Source organism: Tenrec ecaudatus, chromosome 2, assembly GCF_050624435.1.
Source record: "Tenrec ecaudatus isolate mTenEca1 chromosome 2, mTenEca1.hap1, whole genome shotgun sequence".
NCBI classification, from domain to species: Eukaryota; Metazoa; Chordata; class Mammalia; order Afrosoricida; family Tenrecidae; genus Tenrec; species Tenrec ecaudatus.
In genome coordinates this window covers 280359360-280372509 of record NC_134531.1, presented here as the reverse complement: position 1 = coordinate 280372509, position 13150 = coordinate 280359360, and the positions used below count along the sequence as shown (strand labels likewise).

At 36.7% G+C, this 13150-nt stretch overlaps 1 protein-coding gene across 2 annotated transcripts in view; it reads left to right on the top strand.

Moving 5' to 3' along the window:
* Window positions 1–12882, top strand: part of C2H21orf91 (chromosome 2 C21orf91 homolog) — a 35065-nt gene extending 22183 nt beyond the window's left edge. The window contains exons 3-5 of one of the 2 annotated variants that reach the window (XM_075542470.1): window positions 3946–4080; window positions 6453–6515; window positions 8146–12882. In XM_075542470.1, the coding sequence (XP_075398585.1) occupies window positions 3946–4080; window positions 6453–6515; window positions 8146–8312 (365 nt within the window). In that variant the 3' untranslated portion in view covers window positions 8313–12882. Of the gene's footprint in view, window positions 1–3543; window positions 4081–6452; window positions 6516–8145 lie in introns of both variants that reach the window. The other variant, XM_075542469.1, reaches the window with a different exon arrangement.
* Window positions 12883–13150: the final 268 nt, after the last annotated feature.

Sequence of the window (13150 nt, the reverse complement as noted above, 5' to 3'; positions counted from 1 at the left end):
TTAAACTAAGTATGCATCACAGCTGGTTGGCTGAATCACATTTGCTTTCCTTTCTCAATTGGGTAAAAATTGCATTGTAGTTGACCTTGAATGATAATTAGCAACCATGATTATTTTTGTTTTCTCTTAGTACACTTCTTTTTCCCCTTTATTTTTTTTAACCACTATTTTTAAGCCTCCACTATGTGCCCCACATTAGGGTATTGAGGATGTGTGTAGATGACAAAGGTGATCCCTTTTCTCGGTTAAAGCATGACTCTTGCAGGAGATAAAGGCCAGTAGGCAGCCTGACCCAGATGTATTTGTTAGAAAAGGAATTGGAGACTAGACAGGTGATGATAATGATTCAGGTAGTATAGTGGCACTCAGAATGATGCAGGATTTGAAATGTAGGCGCCAGATTTTATAGGGGAAAATGATAATGGTGCAATATCTGGAACTAAAGAGAGGGAGAAGTTAGTTGTCAAGAAGAACGTCTAGGTTTCTTCCTTGGGCAGTTGGTTGCCTGACTTAAGAAAAGGATATGGTTGGGGTTTGGATGCTAAAAATGAATAGAAAAGAGTTTAGTGTAGGTGGGACAAGGTTGAGGAGCCCATGTAACTCCTGTGTTATAAGTGGAAATGCCCAGTAAACAGCTATTCTAAACGTGTATTCAGACCTCTTACTGCCTTTGACACTTTTCGGGCCATTTATATGGGATTTTTCTCCTAATGCCTAAAAATTAAAATTTTATCTCGTATTTATATTTTAGCAATAAATTTAATGTAGTTTAATAATTTGCTGTTCCTCTGACTAGATTATTTCTATGCTTATACTCTGTTGCTTATCTTGGTTCCTAACATTGATTCAGGAGATAAATGTTTTAAAAGAAAATATGTGGGGGAGAAAGTGAATATCGAATGAATCATTAAGAAACATTGGAATTTAAAGAACATTTTTCTTCACATAGACATCTTTAATTCACTTATTGTTAAAATTCTAGAGTACATATATCAGGATATTAGTTTTATATAAACACTTAGCAGCATTCAGTTAAGTCTTTTCTCCTGCAGGGCAGCCAGTGTTTTGAACTGCTGACCATGAAGTTAGCAACCCAACATGTAACCACTCAGCCACCGGAACGCCTCAACATTTACCCTAGATTCAACTAAATCATTGATGATAATATATTAGAGCTAAGGCATCAACTGAGAATAATACCATTTACTGTTTGATTGGATTAGCTATCAACAAGCCCTTAGAGTTCACAGGACATAAACTATTTTATGAGTTTTCCAAAGTTAGTAAACAAGTTCCAGGTTGGTTTGCTTACCTACTCTTAAAGTAGAGCAGTAAGTTTGGACTCAAATAGAATATTCTTTACTTGCTCTATAACCTGTGCTATCTTTCTTGTCTTATCTAAAATTAGGAGCCCTGGTGGCATAGTGGTTACATATTGGGCGGCTAGCGGAAAGATGAGCAGTTCAAGACCACCAGCTGCTCCACAGGAAAAAGAATGAGACTTTCTTCTCTCATACAGAGTTAGTTTCCCAGGAGGGTGGAGGGAAGGTGGGGGGGAACGGGGAACCGATCACAAGGATCTACATGTAGCCCCCTCCCTGGGAGACGGACAGTAGAAAAGTGTGAAGAAAGACATCGGACAGTGTAAGACATAAAAAACAATTTTAAAATTTTCAAGGGTTTGGGAGGGAGTGAGGGAGGGAGTGAGACAAAGGAGCCTGGTACAAGGACTCAAGTAGAAAGGAAATGTTTTGAAAATGATGGCTACATTTGTGCTTGTCACGATGGATGGATGGATGGATGGATGGATGGATGGATATATGGATATATGGATATAAGAGCTATATAAGCCCCGATAAAATGATTGGAAGGAAAAAAAAGTTGCAGTTTCAGAAACCCACAGGGACAGTTCTACCCTGTCCTATAGGATCTCTGTGAGTCATAATCAATTCAATAGCAGTATTATCTAAAACATGTAGTAAATTTTAATGTTTTTATCCTAATTAATAGAGGCTATGTACTTCATCTGTTTATTCACTATTTTTGATGATGTACACATTACTGAACAGAACTTTGAGATTTTTGACTTAAAAGTATTATGTTGCTAGAGATTAGGCCTACTTACTTAAGAGCTGGTAAATACATATACACTTAAGCACAGTTTTCGTATAAATAGCAAATTGGCAAATATAATGTATATGGAGTTGTTTTAAAATATGTTTTGTATTGTGGAAAGCTTTTGAGTTTACCTTGTGGGAGGGCCTGATGCACATCTATGTATACTGTTCTCATGCAGGAGCGGCTGCCCACGTAGCACACAAAACTCTTGGGAGAACTAAGAGAAGCCAAGCCAGTGGAACACTGGTTTGGGCAGTTTTTGGCAAGTGCTACCATTGCCTGATGCTGTATCTTTTTTAAAAGAAATTAATATTTACAACTTACTGCCACCGATAGGCAAATATTTCATTGTCTTGCTCTTCGTTTAGAGTTCAGTTAATAAAATTGTAATGACATTGAATTTGAAAGCTAAGGATAATAATACAGAATGTATTCTGATGAGTTAGTTAAAACTTTTTAAATTTAGTTCACCTGAGTAACTTTCAACATGGTTTTCAAAGGTGAGCAAGTATAAACTGGTTTAAAAAAATAAAAAAGTATAAACTGGTTAGATGTGGCAAGTTTTCGTTTCCAGCCAATGGGTTTCTGCATTTTGAAGCGTTGCTTGCTCATAGCATCCGCTCTGAATCAGATCCACATCACAACAACAAGGGTGCAAGGAGGGTTGCATTCTGAAATTCTTCCAGGAACGTAGGAGAGGGAAAATGTAAGGGAAGGATTTCTATTGTTTCTGGTATATAACAAGAAATTTGTTGGAGGAAGAATTATGCTGGCTATTACATCTTGACAATTTACTAGGTGAAAAATAATTTTACTTCATGAATTTCTTCTAGAAGGTGCAATTATTTTTATAAGTTGAATTAAGTACAAAATATATAAGACATTGGGAGCTCTCGTATAAAAGATAAATGCTAGCAGTTCTTTGACTTTGGGGTTGTTCATCTATATTTTTCAGTCTTGATTTTGCTTTCCCCCATAGCAATATAACTAATCATTTAAAAATATAATTAGCTGCTTTAAAAATAAAATTACTGAGCATTTCTAGTGTTGAGTTTTAAAATAGAAATTTTGCATATGTGTACCTCAGGAGTATAAATGAAGTATTACAAGGCCAAGATAATTCTATAAAGTTATATTGATGAGTTCAGTAGTGGTGTTTATTCTGAATACAGTATTATGTCTCTGAACTAGGATTAAATTTGAATCATGTAGTTTTAAGAAAGGCTTAGCTACTTATAAGATATTTCTGTGTGCGTGGTACTGTATATGCAATTTGCATGGAAACAAATATTAGACCATATTCCATATTATTAATACCATTTCTTTAGAATTTCTTCTGATTTACAAATTGTCAGCAACTGTGCTTTAGTAAAATCGGCGTATTCTAACAGGAGTTTGTTGAATTTATGTTTTTCTTCCCCGCAGGAGTACCAAAATCTAATCTCTTGCACACTAGATCATTACGAGGCCATAAAGACTGTTTCGAAAAATACCATTTGATTGCAAACCAGGATTGTCCTAGATCTAAGCTCTCAAAAAGTACTTATGAAGAAGTTAAAACCATTTTCAGTAAAAAAATAAACTGGATTGTACAGTATGCACAAAATAAGGATCTAGATGCAGATTCGGAATGCTCTAAAAATCCCCAGCATCACCTGTTTAACTTCAGACATAAACCAGATAAAAAGTTACTTCCACAGTTCGACTCACAAGTACCAAAATATTCTGCAAAATGGATACACGGAACTGCAGGTGGCCTTTCAAACTGTACACAAAGAATTTTGGAGCAGAGGGAAAATACTGACTTTGGACTTTCAATGTTGCAAGATTCAGGTACGAATATATGCCCTGAGAGTATATTGTGGCCTCATCGTCATAACCAGTCACAGAGAGAAGAGGAGGCCATCTCTACTGCAGAGCCTAGTGTCCAGACACAGCACCCCCATTACAGCAGAGAAGAGTGTAAGTAAAAGGAAGAGAAGTGACGTTTGGGTGGCTGGTTTTTCTGGTTTTATTTCATGGTATTATATGTACATAATATCTTAATAATTTTAAAGAATGACATATATAATAAAGTATTTAAAATGACAGGTTGGCCTTAGCAAAAAAGAGGAAATGCTTAAAATTCACCACCACTTCTGAAATACTCAGGGGTATGCCCTAGGCATTTGTTTTTCCCCAGAAGCTATGTATTTACATTTTTTCCCCACTCTTTAAAAATCGTTTTATTAAGGGCTCATACAACTCTTATCACAATCCATGCATACATCAATGGTGTAAAGCACATCTGTACATTCATTGCCCTCATCCTCAAAGCATTTGCTTTCCACTTAAGCCCTTGGCATCAGGTCCTCTTTTTTTCCCCCCTCCCTTTCCACTCCCCCTCCCTCATGAGCCCTTGATCTTGATAATTTATGAATTATTATTTTGTCATGTCTTGCACTGTCTGATGACTCCCTTCACCCACTTTTTTGTTGTCCGTCCCCCAGGAAGGAGGTCACATGTAGATCCTTGTAATCAGTTCCCTCTTTCCAACCTACTCTCCCTCTACTCTCCCAGTATCGCCACTCTCACCACTGATCCTGAAGGGATCATCCGTCCTGGATTCCCTGTGTTTCCAGTTCCTATCTGTACCAGTGTACATCCTCTGGTCTAGCCAGACTTAAACAAGGTAGAATTCGGATTATGATAGTGGGGGGATTGAGGGCGGAGGAAGCATTTAGAAACTAGAGGAAAGTTGTATATTTGATCGTTGCTACATTGCACCTTGACTGGCTTAGTCTCCTCCCCTAGACCCCTGTGCAAGGGGATCTCCAATAGCGGACAAATGAACCTTGGGTCTCCACTCTGTACTTCCCCCCCCCCCATTCACTGTGGTTAAGATTTTTTTGTTCTGATGATGCCTTGTACCTGATCCCTTCAACACCTCATGATCGCACAGGCTGGTGTGCTTCTTCCATGTGGGCTTTGTTGATTCTGAGCTAGATGGTCGCTTGTTTACCTTCAAGTTTTTAAGACCCCAGACGCTATATCTTTTTATAGCTGTCCACCATCAGCTTTCTTGGCCACATTTGCTTATTCACCCGCTTTGTCTTCAGAGGTTGTGTCGGGAAGGTGAGCATCAGAATGCCAACTTAATAGAAGAAAGTATTCCTGCATTGAGGGAGTACTTGAGTGGAGGCCCAATGTCCTTCTGCTACCTTCATACTAAACCTATAAATATAGACACATAGATCTATTTCCCCATCCTCATATATATTTGCATGTACACGTCTTTGTCTAGACCTCTATAAATGCCCTTTGCCTCCCAGCTCTTTTCTCTATTTCCCTTGACTTTCCTCCTGTCACACTATCATGCTCCATCCCCACCTGGGTTTCAGCAATTCCTCTTCGTTACATTACCCTTTATCATGCCCTACCAGGCCTCCCATACCCACCTCACCACCAATTTGGATCACTTGTTCTTCCCGTGTCCCTGGGTTTGTTAACACTGCTTACTTTCTCCCCCACCCGCCCCTCTCCCATGTCCCCCAGAACTGTCAGTCCCGTTGCTTTCTTCTCCAGATTGTTCATCCAGCCTATCTTATTTAGACAGACCTGGGCATTGATATTTTGCGGTCTCAAAATTATTAAACTGGATAATATCAACAAGCTGAATGGGAATGTACAGGCCTCCAATAGTTTAGAACTAACTACCTTGGGCTAGCATGAAGTCCCATTACTTATCCCTTATAAGGCTAATTGAATGGGGGCAGCACTTCAAAAGCAAAATGCTGGCATTTTACTGAAGACCAACGGTAATGTGTGCCTTTATTTTACAGTTGGAAACAGTTCATTCTTTCTGCATCTGTTTCCACAGAAACAAGTAGTTTTCATTGATTTGAAATTTAGATAGCTTACAGCTAGAGGGAACCATGGGTATTTACATAATTTCTTATTTCTACATATTATCTATGTAGAGACTTTTTTATTTTCATAATATTCATTTTTTTCATTCTGCAGGTCAGCTCTGTAGTACTTAATCAAAATCAATTAATGACTAGTTGCTAGCATTATTAAAAAGCTAAAGCATGGTTTTGGTGAAGTGTATTTCAAGTGGAGAGTAGTTGTGAATTGGCAGTGACATAAAATACATTACTTATTGTGGGCTGTGGTCAGAATTTGAAAACTACCTCAAACTGTAAAAGTTAATGGATGGTTAATCCTTGGGGTACTACTAAATGCTATGTTGATGGACACATGTAAATATTTATTAAATCAAGACACTTGTTAGTAATTTAGGCAGCTTACTTTCCCAGACTGTGGCAATAGTAATAATGATTTTTATGTTGCAGTGGATTCAATGAGTCTTGGTGAGGTACAGAAGCTGAATGCAGTGCTTCAGCAACAAATTCAAGGTGAGCAATCAGGGCTTTTTGTATATGAAAATTTTGATACAGCAAATCTTGTGTAATAGGGTATCATTAGTGCCATCTGCATTTAAATTTGGAAATAAGATTAGAACCAGCAGCAATATCCAAAGCAAAAAAAAACCTTTCATTTTGACCTATCAAAAAAAAGATTTTTAAGTAAAAATGAATGTTCTATCATTTCCCAGCTCTTAGTAACATTTTATTAACTACCTACTAATGTGCTGGCACGGTATAGGTATACTTCTGAATAGTTCTTCATGGAAGGCTGCAAATATGTGTGAGAATAATGAGAACAGTATGGGTGAATAAAAACCAAATTAATCATTTCTGAACATCATCAAATATGAACACCAAGTGTCCTCCAATTTCCCGAATATTCTCTCTCTCTCTCTCTCTCTCTCTCTCTCTCTCTCTCTCTCAGAGAGATGACTCTCATTTATAAGAATCTGTAGATAATGGCAGTTTTTCCTTTACTTTTTGAAAGCGCCCTTTGTATATAAATCACAAGCAGATTAAAGATTCTAACTATTTGCCATCAAGTGAAGCAATTCAGATATATGGCAGCTCTGAGTGTCAAGTAAAAATGTGTTCTCCATAGGGTTTTCAATTACCAAATTTTCATTAAAATCACATCACTAGGCCTGCCTTTGAGTCATCTGGGGATGGCCTAGAACCTCTACCCTTTTGATTGATTGACCATTTGTGTTAACTTTATGCTACCTACTAGTGGCTTAGTGGGCTATGTGGTAGGCAGCTTACCACAAGGTCAGCCGTTTAAAACCACCAGTTACTCTGTGTGAAAAAGATGACATGATGGCAGTGAGTTTTTCAAAAGGCTCCAAAGGATTCTCACCCCCAAATTAGTGGTCTTTCCTGGCTGTACAGTTTCTCTGAATAATAAATATAGCAGTGATAGCAGTTTATTGGTTAAGTATGTATATCGTTGAAAGAACCTGATCTTACTTCATCCTCATAGTATCCCTGTGAGGTATTTACTGTCATTATTCTTGATCTACAGAGGAAATTGATGCTTACTCTGAATCTCATAAGAAAAAGGACAAAGAATACAAAATTCAAGTACTCTGATTCCAGGACCTCTTAAAAGAGTTTTCAGGCCTGGGTCCTAATGGATACTTCCTGTCCATGGGTTATACTAAAGTATTTACAGATTCTAATTGGGAGAGGTGGTGCAGATGTGGCCAGGGATTCGTTTCTGCTAACTCTAGTCCTATCTTACGACTTTTGTGTTTCACTGGAAGGAAAAAGCAACACAGTATCAATTGACTTACTATTGTGTGCTCCCAAGTCAATCACAAGTCACAGTGACCCCACGTGAAGTAGACCTACACTGTAAGGTTCCCAGGCCAACGTGGATCGCAGGCCTTCTCCCCTGACAGGCAGTAAATTTTTGAAAAGGTGGAGTGCTTGAACCACTGACTTTCGGTTCGCAGCTGAGGATTAACTGTTGGACTACCAAGGAAATTCCTTCCAGTTCGCTAGGTGGGGAAAATAGACAGACTACCTAGAATAATAATAATAAAATTGCAAAAAGCTTTATGGAGAGCGCTGCAGTGTCCTTGAAAATCTTTCCCTAATAACATTTTCATCGTTACAGAAGTTTTTGAAGAGTTAACGCAGCAAGTGCAGGAGAAAGACTCTCTGGCCTCGGAGCTGCACGTCCGCCACGTCGCCATTGAGCAGCTCCTCAAGAACTGCTCTAAGTTACCGTGCCTGCAGGTGGGCCGCGCAGGCGTGAAGCCACACCTGCCCATGAGCAGCTGAGTTCCACTGACACGCGGTCTGCCGGCCATGTAAAGTGTGAAGAAAGCTAGTTTATTCTTTTATAGTGGTTACTTTTGCAATGCTTAAGGTGGTATTTAACATCCTCATCAAATAAAGCAGATCACTGGACTCTAATCTTTTTAGGATTAATCATTTTGGGAATCGTTTCATAATTACTAAATGCCCACCCTCTCTGACCACATATGACTACTTAAAGATACTGTTACAATGTGATTTTATTAAAGCATTTTTTAATTTAAATTAATCTATTCTAACAATAGAAGACTAACTCCTTAGATTAGTCTGAACTCCTAGAGATAATTTTTAAGAGGCTAATAGTATTCATAATATTCACCTTATTTATTATTGGCAATATTTTAATATGGGAATTTTATATATAAATGCTATTTTAGATACCTTTCCATTCTCTTTATAAATGTGTATTTGAATGGCTCTGTATGATGTTTACACGTCCACGTGTGAATATATTCATATTTCAGATCAGTGCATTTTATGCTCAAAACAGTGTTTTTACGACTATCTTGTTTAACAAAGAAAAAAATATTTTGGAATAGAAATCTATTTGACATGTTTTGCCTTCTAGTAACTCATGAAAGCAGAATTGATCATTTTTTAAAGCAAGTATCCAAGTAAATAAAATACATTATTTTTTCTAACGAAAGCTATTGTAAATTAGGTTAGGAAGAAAATGCTAATACAGTTTTTTTTCTGTCTACTTAAGTTGGAGCCCTTGTGTAGTGGCAGACACTTTGGACTGCTAACCGCAAGGTCAGTTCAAATTTACCCGCCACTCCACAGGAGAGTGATGTCACTTTCTACTCGTGTAAACCATGTGGAAACCCACAGGGGCAGTTCTTCCCTCCCCTTATATAGGGTCACTGGAATCAACTCGATGGCAGTGAGCTTGTTTTGGGTTAATCTCCATAAAGAAAACAATCCTCTTCTACTTCATTTACTTTTGATCTAATTCCTTTGATATGCTAGAATTTGAACAAAGTCAGCCAAAAGACTGTCCAAGCCAACGGCAGTATCCCATATCCTCAAATTGCATGTGCTGTGTAGTTGCTGTCTCGTCTTTTTAAAATGTTAAAAACTATTCAGTGTGCCACTTTAAAGGGTCAAGAATTCATTCACTAAACTGCCCAAATTATTTGTCAATATCATTTCAATTTAATGGCAAAAAACCCTCTGTATTTTACTTTTCTAAAATTAGGAATGAAGAGGATTGCTTATCCACAGAGATATAATTTCCAATTCAAAAAATGAGCTCGTTTTAAAAAGGATATTCTGTCAAGTTGCTTATGATGTTTTCAGAGTTCTTAACTAATTTATTAGTTCAATTAACTAGATGGTTTTTTTTTACTAGTATATTAGAATAAAAGCCTACTACGAAGTCAGAGTTAAAGTGGGCTCTAGATGCTGTTTATAACTTAAAGGATGTCAGAAGGACATCCTTCGCTTTAAAGGATCCAATGAAAAGCCCATGCATTTGACAGCTTCATACATAAATATAAGTGACTGCTGCCTTATAACTGGCAGTCTACTTTGGCATGGGTAGTCTCGAACACAAACAATATTTCACGAGACCATTCTGATAGAAAACTACTTTTTAATGCTAAAATGTATTAGATTTGCTTGATGGTATTCCATTGATCCTATATTTCTTTGTTTTATTTTTTAAGTATGAAGCTTTTGGGAGGGAGCTTTTGAAAGATGTTTTCAGTTTTTCTCAGTTATTTGGGTCAACCAAAGTAGATTTTAATTCCAGGGTCTGGGATGCATTGATGAATTTAATATGTGCAATACCAAGGTCTCTGTAAATTTACAAGTTGCATAAAGACATTACCTGTTTATGCCAGTAATTATGTTAATGTTTACTTATGGTCATATTTTCAAATTTGACTTTACCCTTTTTTGCTATAATCCTATTTAGATTACTTAGGGTATAACTCTCTGTAGACTATTTAGGGCCCATCATATAAAAAAGGACGTGTTGGCATTTGCTATGAGTAGTAGCATGTTTCCAGAATATGAGCCCAGCAGTGCAGCCCAGAGTGCAACAGTGTTATCCAAAGAGAGTGTTTGTCTCTTACAGAGTGTTTGGCAAATACATAGCTTTACTAATGAGCTTGAAAACATTGGATGGAATTATGTACACGTTAGGCCTTTATCATCAGGTATGCTGATTAGTTCCACTTACGTATTTTTACTTTCTCCAAAGGAAAGGAAAGGTGCTGTTTAAAAATATCCATGGTGCTGGTATTCAGTACTTTATTTGGATGAAATTCTGTCTGAAGTGTTTTGCACAGCAGTTTACTGAGATTGTTAAACATATAGTATATTAGAAATGTTGATTAAATATGCAATTGTTATATATGCAATTATAAGGGTAAGGGGTCAAAGTTAGGTTCCAACTTGAGAGGACATGTCATACCAGAAACATTGGGTTCACTATTCAGTTGTTGGGAAGTTTAGAAGAAAATCTCATAATCTGTAGTATCAGTGTGAGAAATGTGAAAAGGCACACTGCCAATCAGCCATCACTAACATTTTGAGGACTTACTGATTTAAGAGCTGTGAAATATACTGGTGTGCTTGCTTCAAGTTAGATTTCATAGCTAGACAAGTTGAATTGTTCAACAGAAGTCAAAAGTGATTTTGACTATAAGATAAGAGATTAAAGTTTCTAAATCTCTTAAAAATTTAATTGAACCCAGAATCAAAATTTTAAAAGATTATCATCGCATCCTTAAATTGCAATATTTAATACCTAAATTTAATCTGAAAAAGTCATGTGCTTTAAGACATTGTGGTACCAATAATAGATGATTCCGGTATCAGAATACTATTTTTTGTTTGATCATGTCACTTCATATGTACAATGTTGGAGCAATGAAATGTTCTTACTTTTTAGAATGATATGTTCATTTCACCACAAAGTGCCCATTTTTCTATACATCTAAGGATTATTTTTTAAATAAGTTCATGTTGGAAAATGATTCAGAAATATAGTCAGCGTATACTTTATTATTAATCTCTTGACAGATACATTATGATTTCTTGACTTTTCATTTTACCATTGACTTTGTTACTTGAACTGGTTTAAAAGGTTAACTTTTAAAAATTGCTTGTAGATTCTGTATCTTGGTGTTGACAGTGTTGCTTGTCTGTCAGTTTTTTTTCGAGGTCTCTAAAATATTTTGAATCTTTGTTAATATTTACCAGTTTGGGTTTTTCTAGGGAAGAAATTATTTTTGTTAACATGTGATATAATACACAATGTATACGTGGTAAACTTAAGTAGAAAATTTTAGAGACTATATTATGTGTGGCTTGTTATGGGGAGGTTCAGTTTAATGACCATAAAAAGTAAGTTACTTGTACATGAAAGCTTCTAAATGGTATTATGTAATGTTCTGTTATATTTTTCCCCCAGTATATGTTTGCAATTAGTTATTGATGTTATTATTTAGGGTAAAGTAAGATATTTCAACATTTTAAAGTACTTTTTTAAATTTAGTACTCTAAAATTATTTAAATAACTTGTGTTTGGACGTGGCTATAGCAAAGGTCTCATTTCAGTGTTTAATTGCATCTTATAATGTATATTGGTGGGAACGTTTGAAGAAACTCATGGTGAGCGTCACTAAACCCTAATACCCTCACCAGGTAGTTTTTGCTCAGTTCACTTTGGTGGGAGTTGCCTGGGGCTGCGGGGAGGCTCGTGTACGGGAATGCTAACAGGCCTCTGGCACAGTCACAAGTGGCCCCTTGTTGCAGTAAAACAGGCTCTGTCTTGTGTGCCAGTATTTTCAGTTCACCTCATCTTTCTTGCCCTTGTTACAATGCACTCACCTGTTAAGTAGCTTTTGCCTGTTTATGTGCATATGAACTACAGCGTAATCTCTAGTGTTAAGGTTTTCTTTTAACATCTAGCTTTTAAGGTATTTCTTCCTGGTCTTTTGTGTCCAGATTAATGCATTTTAGTAATAATGACTTATCCTACAATTTTGTTTGCCAAAGTCAAAGATATAAATATGTGTTTATCAGAGGGTTGGGTATTTTCCTTCTCCTCCCTCCAAAATATTAAAAAGTTAAACTTTCCCCTTAAAGCAAAGATAATTTTAGTGAATGTGTATTTTTTTCCTTCAACTAGAGTGTTTATTTCTATCCCATTACTTCTAAGATGAGGTAAATTGCAAAGTGCCCATTAATGGCTCTTATTAAATGTCACTCCTGCTTTTACTAATTTTATCTCTATATCAGCCTTGATTTAAAACAGAGTAGCATATACTAAAGTTATCAAACTAAATCTATCTGATGTTACAGTTTTATTTTTCAGAATTACGTAAGACACTTAGGAAAAGAACCTGGAACTACTGTGGTGAAAACCAAGTTGGTTTCAAAGCGCTAGACATTACTTAGCTGTTAAACTTTTCTTTTAAGATGGCAATAATTTATACATTTGTATTGCTCTGCTTTGGAACTGTTAACTACTTTTGCTTGTCTTTTTAATTTTACAATAAAATAAATATTTTGTTACCTGCTAGTTTCTGTGAATGCTTTGAAAGTAGCTCTCCCCGTATGGTACTAACAGCCACTCATTGCAAGTTTGGCCGTTTAAAGACACTCAGGACATTCCCAGAGCGCAGCCTGGTGATCTGAAGTTACAGCCTTGAAACCCCTGGGAAGCGCTTCTCTGAGTGAACCCGACCAGTGACAGTAGCAGAAGACACTTGTCAAATGGTTGGCCTGCTGTATATACTCGTATATAAGCCGAGTTCCTCAGCACATTTTTTACGCAGTTCTGTGGTACA